This window comes from Bos indicus x Bos taurus, chromosome 2, assembly GCF_003369695.1.
Source record: "Bos indicus x Bos taurus breed Angus x Brahman F1 hybrid chromosome 2, Bos_hybrid_MaternalHap_v2.0, whole genome shotgun sequence".
Taxonomy (NCBI): Eukaryota; Metazoa; Chordata; class Mammalia; order Artiodactyla; family Bovidae; genus Bos; species Bos indicus x Bos taurus.
The window spans coordinates 26,795,591-26,815,505 of NC_040077.1; the positions used below are offsets into that span (position 1 = coordinate 26,795,591).

Consider the following 19,915-nt stretch of genomic DNA (forward strand, 5'->3'; position numbering starts at 1 on the left):
TGGTTGTGTAGAGGGCTGGAACCAGAGACTTCGAGTAAGGGACAGTTGACTAGTTGGGAGAGATACAGCAGCTAAAGCCACTTGGGGATGAATCAGGGAGGGGCTTTAATGTCATGCTAAGGAGTTGTACTGTATTTTTTTTTTTTTTTTGAGAAATAAGGAGCCAGCAGGAAATTTGGAGGAAAGGAATGATAGAACCTAATCTGTATTTTAGAAAGATTAATCAGGATTGGAGTGGCAACAAATCTATCATTCTGTCCAGAAAGATTAATCAGGATTGGAGTGGCAAGAGTCAGGGGAAAAAGAAAATGTTTAGCTAGTGATGAGAGTTCTTAGCTAAGGTTAAGTAGCTTAAATTTTTAGTGAACTCAGAATTTGTAAGAGTTTTGTGACTTTGTCCAGAAAACTTTTGGCAACCTGGAATGGGAGAGGAGAGAGGATAATGACAGGAACTTACGGTGAGCAGTTAGCAAGTTAAGGAGATCATGAGAATAAATAAGAGTACTGTTAAAACAGTTAAAATGGTATGAGGTCCAGGCATAGAGGGCCTGAAGGTTTGAGAGCTCAGACAAATTTTAAGGGCAGAGGATAGGTTCAATGGAAGAAGTAAAATAGGAGAAAGGAAGAGATGGAAGAGTTTGGTTGAATTTCAGAGTTTGAGAACTTAGAGGTAAAGAAGTTTAGAATTGAAGAGTAGGTTCATGGGAAGGGTATATTGGATTGATGGTGAAAGAAAGATGCCAGTAAAGATGATTGGAATTAAGGCTTTGCGGAATCGTAGAAGAGTTTGAGAAGGCTGTCTGGTGAAGCAGGAGGTGAGTTTGAAAGGAATGAAAACTTTGACTCATGTCTAGAAGTTAAGTCCTCAATGGAAATGGAAAGCAACCTTCACATATTTTAATGAAATTGGTAATTCTGTGTGCTGATTAGGATTCATGTGTATACACTGCATTTTCCATCATGAAAATTGGAATAGCTTATCTTGTGGTAATTGATTCGGAAAAGAAATAAAGAAGGCTGAGAAGTGATCAGGGAGGTACTTGAATACTTTTGCATTAGCTCTTTCTTTTCTGGTGTGCTTAGCAGTATGTGAGTCTGGAATTGACTGTTGATACAGGCTTTTTAGTCCATGAACGTCCTGTGTGACCAAGCTAAAGGACTGTCCACCAGTGGAAAATGGTATCCTGTGTCAGATTTCATTTTAAGTGGCCTCTCTCCCAGTAATAACTGGGAAGTATACAGACATTAGAAAACACTAGTTATGGACTCCTCCACGCTATATGTAACAGGATATTGACAATTTCAGACTTCCCCCATTGAATGGTGCGTATCCTGAGGACAAAAAATTTGTTTTTCATTTAAATACATAGTGAAAATGTTTCACTCAATACCTTTATTTTTCATGGTTGTAGGAAACTGTACTGGTCAGACCGAGGAACCAACAGTGGCCTTCCCCCCAAGATTGCCAGCGCTAACATGGATGGCAAATCTCCAAGAACTCTCTTTACTGGGAGCCTTGAAAATGTGGCATTTATCACCCTTGATATTGAGGAGCAGAAACTCTACTGGGCAGTCAGCAGCACGGGAGTGGTATGTGCCCCATTTTAGTCTGTTGGTCTTCGTTGCAGAACTTGGGTAGTTGACATCCATTGCTCTGAGTTGTCTGGCAGTGGTTCTCAAACAATCTCAGCCACTTTTGGGGCTTCCCAGGTGGCACTAGTTAGTTGTAAAGAACCCACCTACCAATAAAGGAGATGTGGAAGAGATGTGGGTTCGATCTCTGGGTTGGGAAGATCTGGAGGCGGGCATGGCGACCCACTCCAGTATTCTTGCCTGGAGAACCCCATGGACAGAGGAGCCTGGTGGGCTACAGTCCATAACATCATGACTGAAGCGACTTAGCATGCGCACACATGCACCAGGGCTTTATTGCCCTTTCTCTCAATAACTTCTTTCCTTGAAGTCCAGTTCTTTACAGAATGTTATTTTTTCCCTTATTCTTTCTTTTTCTTCAAGATAAATTCCATTTCTCATTCCACATTTGTCCTCCAAGAGCCTTTTCTTTTTAAACAGAAAGCTTCTGAACTCAATAGGCAGAACAGATGCCTATTATTTTCTGGTAGTTGTAATGTGTGAGGACTCCCTTTCTTGGTCATTTTAAACTTCAAGATGAAATTCATTATAATCTGCAATAAAAAATAGGAAGTATACAATTTCATTCATTCACAGAAATAACACTTGATCTTTACTACTGTGCTTATGCAGCTGATCTGGAACTAGGCACAAAGAAAGTACTCAGTAATAATTATTGATCAGCTACACTATTGTTTTGGTTGTTGAATGTGTGCTAGTTGCTTCCTTGCTTTAGAGAACAGGAGTGATTTCAGATCTGTTTATGACATAGACGCTCTTCAAAAAGTGGTCCAGTAGATTTGATTTTCAGTTCATGATAGCTTGACGAGGACTCATCTCACTCTTAATATGTGATTATAATGAAGAAATGCAGTGATGTGTGTGAAAGCCCTTTACAGAAGTACTTGCCACATGCTGTGATTTCTGCATACAAGTTAGGATGTCCCAGACCAGACTACCCAGCAGCTCCCACTTCCTGTTTCCACATCTGCTCTGCTCTCCGCAATCTGTGAGCCGGTTGGTGGTGTGACTTCCATCCTTTCTTCTAGGCTAGAACCCTCATATTCCTCCTTCACACTAATAAGCATGTCCTGTTTAATCATCACAAAAATCCCGGCAGTTTGTCCCTGAGCGTCTTCTCTCAGGTCCAGCCTTTTCTGCCACCTGCACCATTCTGAACCACTTCTCTCTAGCTGTCTCGCTAATGAAACTGCTTTCATGATGGAGACATGTGGTCTTCATAAAACTGCAAGGAACCCTGAGCCCTGGCCCGGATAAGTAGCTCCAGATTCCTGAGCCAAGTGTGGGCAGCTCATCTGGTCCCAGTTACTCCCTCAGCAGCTCTCTTCAGAGATTATCTTCCTTGTGCTGCACCCTTCTGGAATTTCTGTTGGTTTCCAGGACATAGCCTGCTCTTGTAACTGCTGGATTCCCTTGTCGAGAGAGGCCAGGGAGTGACACCCATTTGTCTCTCTCGCCAGCAATCAGTTCAGATCCTGACACAGAGGAGGATCAAACCAGCTCTGTCTATATATATTTTTTCTTCCAGAGCAGACTGCTTATCACTTCCTGTTAGGAACTTCATTCTTGAGTTCTTCTCTAGTTCACCAGAGTCATTTTGAGGCTGACTTATTCCTGTGCTGATTTAATAGCGCTGTCTTGCTGCCTTCTGTGAGTGTGTTGAGTACGTTTCCTATCTCCATTGCAGAAATGGTTGGTGACGACGTTAAACCCAGGGCCAGTTAGCATACAGTATCCTTGACCAGAATATCACATGCAGGGATTAGTTCCCTATTTTTCACCATGCCATCTGAGAAGGTTGACTGGCTTACTTGGACTTCAGCTTCATTATCAGTGAAATGAGCACAGTGACATTTGTCTGACCCACCACTTGGGATAGGTGAGACTATCACATATAGTGAGAAATAGATATGAAACACCCCTGGGAAGGATAGAATGCTATCTACGTGTGAAACGTTATTTAGTGAATATTAGTTTTAAACATTTGCCTCATTTCACCATGAATCAGTCAATAGCAAAAATTCTAACCTTTCAGATTGAAAGAGGAAATGTGGATGGAACAAATCGAATGATCCTGGTAAACCATCTTTCCTACCCCTGGGGACTTGCTGTCCATGGCCGCTTCCTTTATTACTCTGATGAAGAATATGAGGTCATTGAAAGAGTTGACAAGGCTACAGGGGCCAACAAAGTAGTCTTGAGAAATAATCTCCCAGATCTCAGGGGCCTTAAAATTTACCAAAGACGTGGTGAGTATTTGTCACTGAAACATACATTCATGCGTGTTCAATGAATATATCTATGCACTTACATGTCTGTACACAACCACACCACACACACAAACCTGTGTGCATACAGAAATAGAAATTATCCCAAAATATATTTTTTAAAACTTAAATTTATTTATTTTAATTGGAGGCTAATTACTTTACAATATTGTATTGGTTTTGCCATACATCAACATGAATCCGCCACAGGGGTACGCGGGTTCCCCATCTTGAACCCTCCTCCTACCGCCCTCCCCATACCATCCCTCTGGGTCATCCCAGTGCTCCAGCCCCAAGCATCCTGTATTCTGCATTGAACCTGGACTGGCGATTAGTTTCTTATATGATATTGTACATATTTCAATGCCATTCTCTCAAATCATCCCAGCATGGCTAAGTGTCAAAGACTAATGTGGCATCTGAAAGGCCTGATTCACTTCAGAGTAAACTTTCTCCCATTCATTCCCCACCACTTTTTACTTTGCTTTTGTTTTATTGCCCTCCCTGACATAATTATGTATGTGTTTATTGTCCGAGTTCTTCATTAGTTGTAACCTTTATAAGGACAGGTATTTTGTCTGTCTTGTTTCTTGCTCTCTACCCAGTAACTAGAATAGTTACTGGAGCATTGGAGGTTGGATACCTACTGGAAAAGTGAATAACACAATAGAATTTTTTTAATCTTAAAAGGAGTACTCTTAGGTGTGCTTTTTTGAGATGATGTAACTTTTGATTTGCCCCTTTAAATTAGTATTATGATCTAGAGATAATTTTTTTTATTTTGAAATATCTAGGCTAAGATGATCAAGTAATTTGTTTGTTGTCCTATAACCTAGGTTTGTCACTTGATATTTTATTGCATATTCAAAAAAACTTCAAGTATTCTTATTTAATATACATTAAATCAAATATCCATCACATATTTGATTATATAATTAAAATTGATAGAATTTTAAATGGTAGTACATAGGTTATTCCTCTAACTCTTGAGTGATTGGTGGAAGAAAAACAATTGGTGCTTCATTCTCTACTATGATATAACACAACATGGTTGTGGTCCTATTTTAAACTTCTGTGTGTTAGTTCTATAAGCACTCAGCTCTCCAATATTGTTTTTAGGTTAACTCAGATTCCATATTTTGTTATTGACTTTTATAATGACCCCAAAATTTGACACTGAGTGTCAAATAGATGGGGTGAAAAGTTACAAACTAATTGTGATTTCATTTAGGCTCTGAATCCTCAAACGGCTGCAGCAACAACATGAATGCCTGTCAGCAAATTTGCCTGCCTGTACCAGGAAGACTGTTCTCCTGTGCCTGCGCCACTGGATTTAAACTCAATCCTGATCATCAGACCTGCTCTCCATACAATTCTTTCATTGTTGTTTCCACGCTGCGGACAATCAGGGGCTTTAGCTTGCAACTGTCAGATCATTCAGAAGCCATGGTGCCAGTGGCAGGCCCAGGTACGTTCCTCCAATACAAGTAACATTTGACTCCACTGGATGCCATGTTGAAGTCCTTATAGCATTTCTATATGAAGTCCATATAGCATTTCTCCATGTTTGGATTCAGCACGTAAGGAAGCATGTTTATTCTGCTTGATAACCATATTCACATGTGCTCATGATTGATCTCTGCTTTCCTATGTCTAAAAAGTCATCTAAGTTACCATCTTGTAAATATATTATACAGTCAGCAAGTTTTTCATCCAGCTTTGCATTTTGAAAAATATCAAATGCAGAAAAGTTGAAAAGTGTAGTGAACACCCTTATACTTGCTAGATTCAACCATCGTTAACATTTTGCCACAATTGATACTTAAGTTTGATCACCTGGTAATGGTGATCACCATGAAATCTCTGCCTTTTTGCCCCTCTACAATTTATGTGAAAATTTGGGGGTTATACTTTGATACCCTATGAATATCTTTTCCCCCAGGCATCTTTTATTCATTGGTTTTTGTCTTTGTCTGAAATGATGATTTAATTGGGAATTGCAAAATGGTTCTTTTTCTTGCTTTATTATTCCTTCTACATTCTTCTCTCCTTTTTATTATCACATACACTCAAGTTTTTATTTCTTTAATTCAGTGTAGAATCATTTAGCATAATTGTTCTTTTGATGCTCCTATTGATCCATTTTGTCTGGGAAGAGCCTCTCATACTGCTGTCTGTATTCTTTTGACATGATTCCATTAGTGTTTGAATGCTTCCTTGCTTCCTGGTCTAATAAATATGTTCCAGGCTTACCTTGTACCTTCCCTTCCCAAACCTATGCTTAACCATTTCTCCCAGAAGCCGGTACTGTTTATTGTGGGAAGTGACTTTTAGAAACTAAGATCTGGGGGTAGTTGTGCTCATTGCAACTGGGAAATAAATAGTTTTATTTCATAATCAGGGCATGGTTTGAGCAAAGGGGATTTGGAATGAGGGTTAGAGAGGAAGGGCAAACATTTTTAAAAGTTCTAATTCAAGCTAGAGCATAGTTTAATGATCTTTTCTTTAATGTTCCAGGACGAAATGCACTGCATGTGGATGTGGACGTATCTTCTGGCTTTATTTATTGGTGTGATTTTAACATCTCTGTGGCATCTAATAATGCAATCCGTAGAATCAAACCAGATGGGTCTAATTTTACAAACATCGTTACAGATGGGATAGGAGTAAATGGAGTCCGGGGTATTGCAGTGGATTGGGTAGCAGGTGGGTAAGCTGTATAGTGATTTTATTGAAAAGCTTTTTGTGTTTGCATTTCTGTCATCTTATTTATACTATAAAGTTTAACATACGTGTGGCAGATCTATTTTCCTAGATGTTTATTGAGATTAGTTAAGATAAGCTGAATTGAGTTTTTAGAATCAATGTGACAGCCTTGTGCCTGTTAATGGTAGTGTTTCAGTTGACAGATTCATTATAGATGATCTCATTATAGATTATTTACTGAGTCATTGGCAAAATGGAAAGAAATATTTAATTATGTGGACTTATTTCACCCTTAAAGGAACATCTAATTTCTAAATTAGAAATGTCTAAATTTTCAAAGAGAAAGGAATATCAAAATATAAACCATTAAAAAAAAAAAACAATATAAACCATAAAATGGCAATCATTTATTTTAAAGCTGAGCAATTGTAGTTGCTGAATTTTTAACTGCTTCCTCATGTTATTTATGAAAACCCTTTGATTGTTAGGTACTTTGTTGTAGTTAACTGAAATGCCTGACCCAACATTATATTAACTTTTCTATACTGATTTATATACTTAATTTTGAATTACCATCCAGTTTTTCATAATACATTGAAAAACAGCTGTCAACAGTCTATGGCCTATGGGCCAAATGTAGCCCGTGCTAAGTAAAGTTTTGTTGGAACACAGCTATGCCCATTCATTTATGTATTGTAAACTATCTTCCCACCATACTTTTTTTGCTCTAACATTTACTTTGTTCTGTAATGCCCAAATTTTGGTGACTTTAGAAGGTCCATGGGATGATGAAAACATCTACAAAGAGTAAATATTTATTTTCCTAAGCCTAAACTGAGATATTTATCCTCCTGGGAAAGACAACATATACTGGCTCAAACCTCTATCTTACAAGAGCTATCTTCTTCTTTTTTCTTGGTTTGCCATTAATCAGCATGGTCTTTCATTTTCCTGCAGGAAATCTTTATTTCACCAATGCTTTTAGATCTGAAACACTGATAGAAGTTCTAAGGATCAATACCACCCACCGCCACATTCTCCTTAAAACCATAGTGGATATGCCCAGAGACATTGTTGTGGACCCCAAGAATCGATACCTCTTCTGGTCTGACTATGGGCAGAACCCAAAGATTGAACGGTCTTTTCTTGACTGTACCAATCGAACTGTGCTTGTATCAGACATCACTGCCACACCACGGGGCTTGGCATTGGATCATAGCAGTAACTATATTTATTGGGTTGATGATGCTGTAGATTTAATTGCAAGGATCAGCATTGAGGGAGGGGAAACTGAAGTGATTCGTTTCGGCAGTCATTACCCAGCTCCTTATGCCATCACGGTATTTGGAAATTCTATCATATGGGTAGACAGGAATTTAAAGAAAATCCTCCAAGCCAGCAAGGAACCAAATAGAGCAGATCGACCAACAGTGATAAGGGACAATATTGATTGGCTAAGAGATGTGACCATCTTTGACCAGAGTGTCCAGCCTCGGTCACCAGCAGAGGTCAACAACAACCCTTGCTTGGAAAATAATGGAGGATGCGCCCAATTCTGCTTTGCTCTGCCTAAATCACAAACCCCTAAATGTGACTGTGCCTTTGGGACCCTGCAAGCTGATGGTAAGAGCTGTGCCATTTCATCAGAAAATTTCCTCATCTTTGCCTTGGATGATTCCTTGAGGAGCTTACGTTTTGACCCCAAAGACTATAGCCAACCTTTCCCAGCAATAAGTGTGGAAAGAATGGCTGTGGCCCTAGACTATGACAGCATAGATAACAGAATCTACTTCACACAACTTTTGCCATCCGGAAAAGGCCAGATTTCCTATATCAACCTGAATTCAAGGAGCAGTCCTCCCACTGTTGTTGTTTCGGGTAAGTGCACTCTAAGTGTAGCTTATCTTGGAAAGAGACGCAGTGGGATCAACACACATGGATGACCCAGGGATTCTATAATGTTTATTGAGATTCTGACTTCTTTTTGTGTGTTTGTTGGTTGTATGTCCAGGCATAGGGAGTCCTGAGGGCATTGCCTTTGACTGGATCAATAAAAGAATTTATTACAGTGACTACACCAATCAGATGATTAAGTCCATTGCCACGGATGGGTCTAGACACACTCTGATAGCCCAAGTTCCAAAGCCAAGAGGAATTGTGTTAGATCCTTGCCAAGGGTATGTCATGATTGCTTATTTCTGGAGGGAGCGGGGTCTGAAATTATCTTATGTTAATAGAGAGCCAGTGTTTCGTGGACTTGTAATACTGTAGCTACAGATTAAGGGATGAAAGAGCATGAGTGACCTTACTTGGGAAGGAACCTTGGTTGGTGCTCCTAGGAAGTTTGGCTGCATACTAGGGAATTAATGCCCCGACTCAGTAAATCCCTGTTGGACAAGCTGTATGGGTGGGAATGGAGTAAGTTTCCATTTGCTCTATTGGTGTCAGATATAACTGTTATATTTGCAGTTAAAGAATGCTGCTGTCTTTCTTAAGTAAAAAGAAGTGAGTTCCTTGTGGTGAATTATGACTCCTTTTGGATCACTAGGTACATGTATTGGACTGACTGGGGTACCAATGCCAAAATCGAGATGGCCACGATGGGTGGATACTCCCGGAGAAGCTTGGTGGACAGGGGCCTGGTCTGGCCCAACGGGCTCACTCTGGACTATGAACAAAACCTTATCTACTGGGCAGATGCTAATCTGTACGTGTCTTTGGTTATTCTTGTGGGTATTGATGAGATTTCTTCCTCCCTGTTCAAAAGAAGAGGGATATGCATAATGTGGTGAAATACTGGTGAATAGACCTGTGAAAATTGATCTCTATCATGAGACTGAGTAATTATGAACTGAAAGACATCTAAAGATGCATTACTGGACAAGTTAATTTCAACTATGGTTATAAATATAATCATTCAGTTTATAATCATGTAACTACCTCGAAAAATGAATGACTTTAAATGTACACTGATAGTAACTTTTCTCTGGGTTTTAACATTCAGTATCTTATAAAAGCATTTTCCTTCAGTCTTTGTCTTTTGATCATCTTCTCAAAAGAAAAATTATTTCTTGTGCCAGCTTCTTCTCAGTCCATTTTGCAATATTTTCTTTATAAACTTCTGTCAGCTCTAATTTTTGCATGTAACTCTCCAATCACTTCTGAAATTACATATATTCCCATCATCCTAATGATTGAAGGTATGAGATGATTTTGTTTATTATGGCTGGTATCTGCATGTTGGGAATCTTAAACTTTCCTTGCTTATTTTCTTATGATTTTTGGTCTCGTGATGCTGAGCACCTAACAACTTTATCTTTATTTTCTCACTTGAAATAAAGCAGGGATGTTTTGTGTCTAAATTAGGAAGATATCTCAAAGTCAATGACAAATGGAAAAACTTATTAAGCGGGTGGGAAGGGAAAAGTAATTCACATTTTATTGAGTGACTACTATGTGCCAGACACCAAGACAGGTATTATTTCCAAGCAAGAGGTGTATTATTTCACAATACTTCCCACTGTTCGTTTCTTTTTCCTGTTTCATTTAGTAGGATTACTTGTGGGTTATATTAATATTTGGATATCATTTATATAGGCCATTGTTTAATAAGGAGATGAAGTTCTCCCATTACCAGAAGAAACATTTCTTGCTGCCATACGCTCCACTTGAAAGGAAAGTTGGGGGCTTATGTAAAAGTCATGATTGTACTGAGGCATTGGGTGCCAGTTGAGGACCTTAATCCTTCTAGATTCTAGTATTTTCTTTTTCCATTTTCATTTTAGGGAGAAGATTGAGCGCATGGATCTAGAGCACTATCTGAGGGAGGTCATTGTCAGCAGAGCCAATAGTCCTTTTGGCTTGGCTATTTATGGCCAGTATGTTTACTGGACTGACTTGCTCACTCAGAAAATTTATCGAGCTAACAAAGTTGATGGGTCAGGCCAGACTGCAGTGACCGTGACCCTTCCCTTTCGGCCTAAGGGTATTCGTGCTGTTGTGAAGGACCAACAACAATGTCTCAGTCCTTGCGATCGGTTTAATGGGGGCTGTAGCCATATTTGTGCACCAGGTAAATACTTTGGTCACTTCTTGTGAAGAGTTGACTCATTGGAAAAGACTCTGATGCTGGGAGGGATTGGGGGCAGGAGGAGAAGGGGACGACAGAGGATGAGATGGCTGGATGGCATCACCGACTTGATGCACATGAGTTTGGGTGAACTCCGGGAGTTGGTAATGGACAGGGAGGCCTGGCGTGCTGCAATTCATGGGGTCGCAAAGAGTTGGACACGACTGAGTGACTGAACTGAACCGAACTGAAAGCATTGGGCACAAAGATAGAATCATGGAGAGTGATAATAATGATGACCACTAGTAGGGAAGGCTGAGGGAATATTCAGCTCCAGCACGAGCAAAGATTCTCTTTGTTTTCAGAGGAATTTCTAAAATAGATTTCAGGGTTTGTATGTTGAGAAGAAGACTTAAGGTTTTTTTTCTTTCCTATTCCATATGGAGCCTTCTTACAATGACATTTTAAATTCAAGCTTAATGGAGGTAGAAAGAAATATGCAGGTTTGGCTGCTGCATATCATGTCTTGAATAGAAATTTCATACTTTCATTTAGGAGGTACTGTTTATAGTTGAATAAACAGAGTGTGCCTCAGAAGTATGTTTTATAGAGAATGATAAATTCATAAGAGGATGTGCTTTTTGAGACTATTGCTGTGCAGATTTTGCTGAGAAGGTAGAATCATTGTTAATGTTTCAATGAAGATAAGAAATAGTGGTTTAAAGATTAGGGTGAATTAGCCACATTCATTAGAAACTGGTGGTGGTTCATATTGATGAAAACATAACATAGAGCAGAGTTTCCATGTCTTAGAGGGTGTTTAATAATATAGAAGCTGTTGCCAGTGCTCTTCAGGGGAAGAAAATATCAGTGTTTGCTACAGAAATATTTTGCTTTTTTCTGGGCTTACCTTTCTTCAGGTCCAAATGGCGCTGAGTGCCAGTGTCCACATGAGGGCCGCTGGTACCTGGCCAACAACAATAAGTACTGTATCCAGGATAATGGTACCCGGTGTGACAGTTCCAAGTTCACCTGCCTCAGTGGGAAGTGCATCCCTGACCAGTTGCAATGTAATGACATCGACGACTGTGGTGACAGCAGTGATGAGCTGGAAACTCTCTGTGGTGAGCTGAACTCTTGGAACTTTTGAAGTTCACGATGTACCTAGTGTTTGGTCCTTTTACAAGCAAAGAACATGTACCCTGAGAATCTAGACTGCACTTTGCTTAAATCACGCAACAGTGGATACATACGCTGTGAAGTAGTGTTCAATGCTTTATTAGGAAGCACCTCTGAAGTGCACCTAAGAAAGAGCAGAGATGCTGCATGCCATTTATAGTCTGGGGAGCTCTGGGAAAATTACTTAACCTCTCTGAGCCTCAGTCCCATGAAAGCATTGTGTTTACATGCTTTCATGAAACTGAGATAAACTTATACATTGAGATGGTAGAGGAACGGAGTGACTTTGCCGTTTGCGTCAAATACTCCATTTGCTTAAAAAAAAGTATACAACATATTTGCTTAATTTAGCTAATTTAAAGTTTGAGCTCACTTTGCATGCAGTACGTGTGGCAGCTTTTGCCTTGGAAGGTCAACCCAAAGTGTCTTATTTTACTTGATTGTATCTTTTTAGAAAACGGGATGATGCTTTAATCCACGAGCTTCTTCAATGTTTTTTTCAATATTTCTTCCCCCTCCTCTCAGCGTTTCACAGCTGCCCTTCGACAAGCTTCACCTGCGCCAACGGGCGGTGTGTGCCATACAGTGATCGCTGTGACCACTACAATGACTGTGGCGACAACAGCGATGAGGCCGGGTGCCACTTCAGGGCTTGTAACAGAACAGAATTTACTTGCAGTAATGGAAGGTGCATCCCTTCTGAATTAGTCTGCGATGGGGTAGACAACTGCCTTGACAACAGTGCTTCAGATGAGAAAAACTGCCGTAAGTTCACCTTAAGTTCTTAATGGGCTTTGGAGCCTCGAACTCTCAGAGCCTGGGCGATGTAAAGACGATGCATTTCTGAGAAAGAACCGACAATGTTCATCTAAAACATACATTTCATTTTACATGTCTACTAGTGATTTTTAAAAATAATTGTACCTAATATTTGGTTTATTCATACAATCTTTGACTATTTTCACCTTCAATATTTTATCTTTGGTTTGTGTTTCTGATTATTGTGAAGCTTTACCAATGATTACTGACAAAATTAATTGATTAATGTGTGTGGTTAATGTTTGTTATGCACAGAGCTATGTAGTACAGTGTTGACTGAAATGATTTGGTAAATTGCTTTTTAGTGAGTTGCTTTTCCCAAATTCCTGGAACTTACAGTTTAGCATCTTGAGAAAACAGTAGCACAGAGTATGAGCAATAATGCATTTTCAGTTTGGGTATATCTACATGTTCTGCTGTCTTTGTATGCGGTCACACACAATATTTATTTGGGTGTGCCAGTATTATTGCCTGGATAATCCTATGGACAGAGGAGCCTGGTGGGCTACAGTCCTGGGGTCACAAAGATCCAGACGTGACTGGGTGACATCCAGAGCATGCACCCCTGCCTTTTTGTTTTGTTTTTTTTTAACAAGTGGTCAATATGTTTCATCCATGCCTCCAACTTTTTTCCTGAGTATTTTAAAGCAACTTCCAGAAACACATGTCACTGATAAAGACATTTGTTCTGCTTTACAGTGTTATGTTGGTTTCTGCCATACAACAAGGTGAATCAGCCATAAGTATACATATACCCCCTCCTTGAGCCTCGCTCCCTTCCCACCTCATCTCATCCCTCTAGGTCTTCACAGAGTACCAGGCTGAGCTCCCACTAGTTATCTGTTTTATACATGGTAATATATATTTTGAAAAAGAACTACTATTCTAGCATTATGCTCAACAAAGTCAACAATACTTACTTAATGTCCTCTAGTACTAAGTCCATATTCAAATTTTATCGCTTAGCCCCAAAATGTCACCAGTTCATCTGTTCACATCAGGATTCAAAGTCTACACATTGATTTAGGTTGGAATTGAGACCCAGACCTTTGATTACATTAGACTTAGTTCTTTGGGCAAGAACACATCATAGGTGGAGCTGTCTGTTTCTTGTTATATCACATCATGAAGCATATAATGCTTGATTGTTCCACTTTAAGTGAGGACGATATTAATTTAGAAGTCAGTTTGAATCTTCCCTTTAGGAAGTTCCCATCAATTGTTCACCCAGTGGTTTTTAACCATGGATGGTTGTTCCATGAATTTATTATTATTTTAAGGGTTATAAATCAGGTATTTAAAATTTTTACTATTCCACCCACAGTTATTATCTCAAGGTCTCTAAAGAAGAAATTTCCCTTATCAGCTATTTTGTTACTCTGAAATACAATTCTGCAGAGGAAATGTTTGATTCTTTCTTTCCCTTTTCAGTTTTCAGAGTAGTAAGTTGGTGACCAATGAGCATTAAGCTTTGGCTTTGTTTTGTTTTTACTATTGTATTAAACTCATGGATTTTTACATATTTGAGTTTTAATGAGATGAAGTAATTTACTGCTTTTGGTGCTTAATTGTCCTATTTTTGGCTGCGGGAATCCTGCTAAGTTGGATCCTTTTTTATTTTGACTTGATCCTATTCGATCTTCCATAGTACATTTCAGGCTTGTGCATTTCTTGTCTCAGACCTGGAATTTGTCTCATTCCTTTTGTGTGTGGTATTTAAAAATTACTGGGACTTCCCTGGAAGTCCAGTGGTTAAGACTTCCAACACAGAGGGTGTGGATTCCGTCTCTAGTTGGGGAACAAAGATCCCACATACCTCATGGCCAAAAGACCAACACATAAAACAGAAGCAATATTGTAATTTAATAGACTTTAAAAAAAATTAAAATTACCACAGTGTTGGGTTACCTATTCCTATTTGGCCTTTATTGCTTCTAGGCCTTTTTAGTGGACAGGACTAGGAAATACAGTTCTAAAGGGAAAAAAAATGATATTGGTATTTTCCATTTTAATTTAAGATAAACATGTTTTTACCTTTTAGATTTTATAATCACATCTCTTACACTTAAAATCTTAGTTTGTAATAGGTGACATAGTCACTTATTTGCTTTATTTTAGAATACTTTCAAAATAACCATGCTATGCTATGCTAAGTCACTTCAGTCGTGTCCGACTCTGTGTGACCCCATAGACGGCAGCCCACCAGGCTCCCCCGTCCCTGGGATTCTCCAGGCAAGAACACTGGAGTGGGTTGCCATTTCCTTCTCCAGTGCATGAAAGTGAAAAGTGAAAGTGAAGTCGCTCAGTTGTGTCCGACTCTTAGCGACCCCATGGATTGCAGCCTACCAGGCTCCTCCGTCCATGGGATTTTCCAGGCAAGAGTACTGGAGTGGGATGCCATTGCCTTCTCCGAAAAGTAACCATACAAATGTAATTAAACATTTTATGTCCTTCTTGTTCTTAGATTATTTCCCATTAGAAATATGCAGTCATTTGTTACTATTTCCAAATTTTGGAAATTGCTTTTCTTTATCCATTTTTATTTCATTGTGTTCAATTATAGAAAATAATGTGCATGGATTCATAGTCATATAAAAATTGTATGACAAGGTACACTCACAGACGTCCTTCATGCTTGCCCTCTCCACCCTGTTCCCTCCATACTATTCTCAATCTGTTCATAGGAGTGACAATTTTCGTTAGTTTATCTTTTCATTTTTGTTTTAAATGTAAGCATTTCTTTCTTGCTGGACACACACAGTTACCAGTTTTCATACACAAAAGATAGCCTAGTGTTTTGCTTTCCTGCTGTTAATGCATCCTGGAACTCATGCCATCTTTCCTTATCAATATATAGAGATCTTCTTCATTCATGTTACTCCATTGTGTGGGGAGTGAGGAGAGTGGGAAGTCTTGGTGATGCTATTAAATAATGAAAATAGGAAATGCTCTTTTTACTAGAGACTATATGGCATCACATAACTGTCATGAGTTATGCCTCTCTGATAGTTTCCCTTCTGCTGGTTTGTGTAGTAGATAGGTTAGCATGGACATATATGACGTACATGTGATGAATATGTTCCAAATTGTTTTTCTGGTTGTCTTTTTCAAGCTGAACGCACGTGCCATACTGGATATGTAAAGTGTACGAATTCAACGATTTGTATTCCACGTTCTTTCTTGTGTGATGGAGACAACGATTGTGGAGATATGAGTGATGAAAACCCCCTTTTCTGTGGTAAGATAAACCTTTTGTGGTTCCAGGCATGCATGTCTTAAGCTAATACAGACACATGGCTTCTGTGTTTCGGCTAATTTCAATTTGTCCTCTCAAGTGGACCTTATAAATAGATACTGCTGCTGCTGCTGCTGCTAAGTTGCTTCAGTCATGTCCGACTCTGTGCGACCCCATAGACAGCAGCCCACCAGGCTCCCCCGTCCCTGGGATTCTCCAGGCAAGAACACTGGAGTGGGTTGCCATTTCCTTCTCCAGTGCATGAAAGTGAAAAGTGAAAGTGAAGTTGCTCAGTCGTGTCCGACTCTTAGCGACCCCATGGACTGCAGCCCACCAGGCTCCTCCGTCCATGGGATTTTCCAGGCAAGAGTACTGGAGTGGGGTGCCATTGCCTTCTCCGTGTAAATAGATACAGCAGGCAGTTATTTAGGATGTAATTGGAGGGGCATAAGAAGTCCCTTCTCTCTGTTCCCTGGCTGGATGCCTGACTCCAAATATTTCTTCCAGGGATCAACTATAATGCATAACCTCCTATAATTAAAGGTCTTTCATCTTCAGGAACTACAGGCAGAATTTGCAAAATAAGCCCTCATATTTATTCTCAATACGTTTATAATAACCATGAGTAACTGAAAGAATTTTTGTCTTTTTCATATGTTTGACTTTCAGAAACCTTAATATTTAGTTGTTTGGTTCAATCAAATAATTTCTTATATTTATAGCTCAAATTCTTAAGTTCAATAACTTTGAAACTATTAGTGTAAATAGATGCATCCTTTAAGAATTTAGGAATGGTTACCAGACCAGGTTACAATCCAAGAGTAGGAATCAGTTGTAAAAACAGCCACAAGAGGAAATAGAAAATCTAGAAAACATATCAGACCATAACCTCAGGTTATATGAGAAAAGTTTACACATAGGCAGAATCATTTACTCAAATAAGTTGCAAGGATGAATAAGAGCAAAACTTTGATAATTCTCTAGAATCATGGTCTAATATGGCTTAAAAGGTTGTGTATAGGGTGATTTGGTTATTTTGTTGTTTTTTTCTTTTCAGTAGAATTTATTTTGTGTTACGGCAGAAAACATAGAACCATGTTTTCTTTTATCTATAATTTGATTTCATGTATCAAAAAATAGTCTTTTTGGTATTTCTAATAAGTGCAATTCATTTTCTGAATCTCTGAAATTTAGGAAAAAAATTCTAGGAGACTGGAAAAGTATTGCTCTCCCATGTTCTTTCCTCTGGATGGAAAACTTCTATAAAAACTCATGCCTCAGTCTTCCTGTCTTGGCAACTCCTACCCAGTTCAGAGATATAGGCAGGTTATGAGGAACAAGCTTGTGTGTTGCTCATGGATTTTCTCTTCTTTACCTACTGCAGCCACTCGGTCGTGTGGGAGCGATGAGTTCCATTGCACCTCTGGGCCCTGTATTCCTGCACGTTGGTATTGTGATCATGAAAAAGACTGTTCTGACGGCTCTGACGAACCTCCCACTTGTGGTAAGAGAGTGAGCCAGCATGAAAAGCATTGTGATGCAGCTGGCACCCCTCTTCCAACTGCTTCAAATGTGACCTATGGCTCTGGCTAGGGAATGTTTGCACTCCTTGCTGATACCCCTCAGCAGATATTCATTAAAAGCCTGGTCATGTAGGGCACTGGGTGGGTTGTTGGGCAGGATATGGAAGTTGCTGATTGATGCAGACAAAAGTTGCACCTACCAAAAGTTGGTGATGCACCTACTACCTGCCTGGTTTGTGGAACTCAATTAATTGTAATTGACTCTGAATTGGAATTTCTGAATTTGGGTGAGTTCTCACCCATAAGACTATGGGAGGATCTAAAGGTTATTGAGAGCATGATGTACATGCTGAGGGGGCAGGTGAGGGGCACACGTTTCTTCCTGCTCTGCGTACCAGCTGAGGGGTTAGGGTCCCAAGGCCATCTGAGCTTCCTGAGATGTTCCAAGGACCTAGTTATATTCTTGGAGGCAGTTGTGTGTTGCTTGTATTTGAAGGCTGCTATTTACCTTTGCAAATCCTAATCTGTATCCATGCACATTTTTTTAAACCTAATTGTAAAAATCTGAATGTACAATCTTCTATATTGCTTTTTTTAGGGGGTATGGCAATATTGTTGTATGTGGGTCAGCAAACTATGGCCATGCTTGTCTTTTTTTTTTTTTTTTTTTTACAGATTTTTTTGACATTGACCATTAAAAAAAAGTTTTTATTGAATTCGTTACAGTATTGCTTCTGTTTTATGTTTTCTTTTTTCTTGGCCATGAGGAATGTGGGATCTTAGCTCCCTGCCCAGGTATCGAACCCACACCCCCGGTTATATTATAGTGTCAAGTAGTTGTGAAAAAGAACATATGGCCTGAAGCTTAAAATATGTATACTGTCTGGTTAAGAGAGACTTCTCTAACCCATGTTGTCATCTTCATACTCTTGTTTAATGGCTGTGTGATATTCCATTGAGTGGCTATATGATCATTGAGTTAACTGCCTCTATTTTAAGTATTTAGATTGCTTTATTTTTTCTGATATTATAAATATCACTGTAGTAAGTACCATCACTTTTTTTGGAGGGGTATTTTCTTAAGACCATTAGCCTAGTTTTGCAGCTGAATTCAGGCTATTTTCTATTCCTGTTTTTCCTTGGGCTCAAATTCTGTGGCTAATAGAGAATGGTATTTGAAGCTCCTTGACAATTTCTTTTTCCCCAACACTAAAAGTTTTGTAGAAAACAAAGGGCACACAGAGTTTTAAGGAGCTGTAAAAGAAATAGTAGTTGTTAGGTGAGTAGAAGGGTCTTAGAGATTATTTTAAATATATGAACTATTGGTTCAGATATATGAAGAATAAATAGTTTCCAAACTTATCCATGGGAACCAAAGTCATTATCAATTAGTATTATCAATTAGTACCAACTATCTGACATATTTAAATAGAAGTAAACACACAATCTGATATTAATGGATTTTCATAATATAGAGGTATTTTTTTCTTCTAGTTTTATTGAGATTGACATATAGAACTGTGTAAAATTAAAGTGTAGAACATAATGATTTACATACATCATGAAACAATTATCACAGTAAGTTTAGTGAACATCCAATACACAGATATTATTTTAAAGAAATAATAAGATGTATACAAAAGAGTGAAATCCCCATTCTTTCACCCTCTTACAATCCCCTCACCTCCGGACATAACTGCTATTAAGTGTGAATTCTTTATCTGTATATCCTGACATATAGGGATCTTACTATATATATCTTTCTGCTGTTCCCCTCCCACTTTTTTTATCCTAACAATACCTTATCAGTTAGAAAATATACCTCTCCCTCTTGAACCTCCCTGCCATCTCCCTCCCCACCCCACCCCTCTAGGTTGTTACAGAGCCTCTGTTCGAGTTCCCTGAGTTATACAGCACATTCCCATTGGCTGTCTCTTTTATATGTGGTAATAGAAAACAACAAAATTCTGTAAAGCAATTGTCCTTCAGTTAAAAATAAATTAATAAAAGAAAGAAAATACACGTTCATCTTATCTTTGTACTGCTGAATATTGCTGTAAAGTGTGGATGTTCCTTGTGTTTTTATCCCTTTCCCAACTGCTGGGCATTTAGCTTGTTTCCATTTTTTCTTTGTAAGATGTAATGCTGGAATGAACATCCTGCGTATGTGGGAAGGCTCGATCTCTGGGAGTCAGTTTCCTGTGTCAAAGCCTTTCAAAGGCTGTATCGATACATACTCCATTCTTTCCAGCTCGTGGAAGTTCACGTTTCTCCTTACTGTTATCATTGTGCTGTATTCTAATAGTTAAAAGTAAATGTTCTTTTGCCTTAGGCTAATTTTGAGGGATCTCTGGGATTCTGGGCATATGACAACTTGATTTGTTAACATGTGGGATATGATTAAAGATTTCTAATTGGTGTTCTAGGAAGCCCTTGCTATAGTATGTTTCTCAAGATTCCTGAC

The 19,915-nt window shown here is 39.0% G+C and overlaps 1 protein-coding gene across 1 annotated transcript in view; it reads left to right on the forward strand.

Annotated features, from left to right (window-relative positions):
• LRP2 (LDL receptor related protein 2) overlaps positions 1-19,915 on the forward strand; it is a 177,048-nt gene that overhangs the window by 110,204 nt on the left and 46,929 nt on the right. Inside the window, exons 35-46 of the mRNA XM_027558351.1 lie at positions 1,413-1,590; positions 3,689-3,902; positions 5,152-5,388; positions 6,438-6,626; positions 7,584-8,504; positions 8,638-8,803; positions 9,175-9,333; positions 10,412-10,698; positions 11,616-11,819; positions 12,400-12,639; positions 15,806-15,931; positions 17,313-17,432. Coding sequence (XP_027414152.1) covers positions 1,413-1,590; positions 3,689-3,902; positions 5,152-5,388; positions 6,438-6,626; positions 7,584-8,504; positions 8,638-8,803; positions 9,175-9,333; positions 10,412-10,698; positions 11,616-11,819; positions 12,400-12,639; positions 15,806-15,931; positions 17,313-17,432 — 3,041 coding nt within the window. The remainder of the gene's footprint in view (positions 1-1,412; positions 1,591-3,688; positions 3,903-5,151; positions 5,389-6,437; positions 6,627-7,583; positions 8,505-8,637; positions 8,804-9,174; positions 9,334-10,411; positions 10,699-11,615; positions 11,820-12,399; positions 12,640-15,805; positions 15,932-17,312; positions 17,433-19,915) is intronic.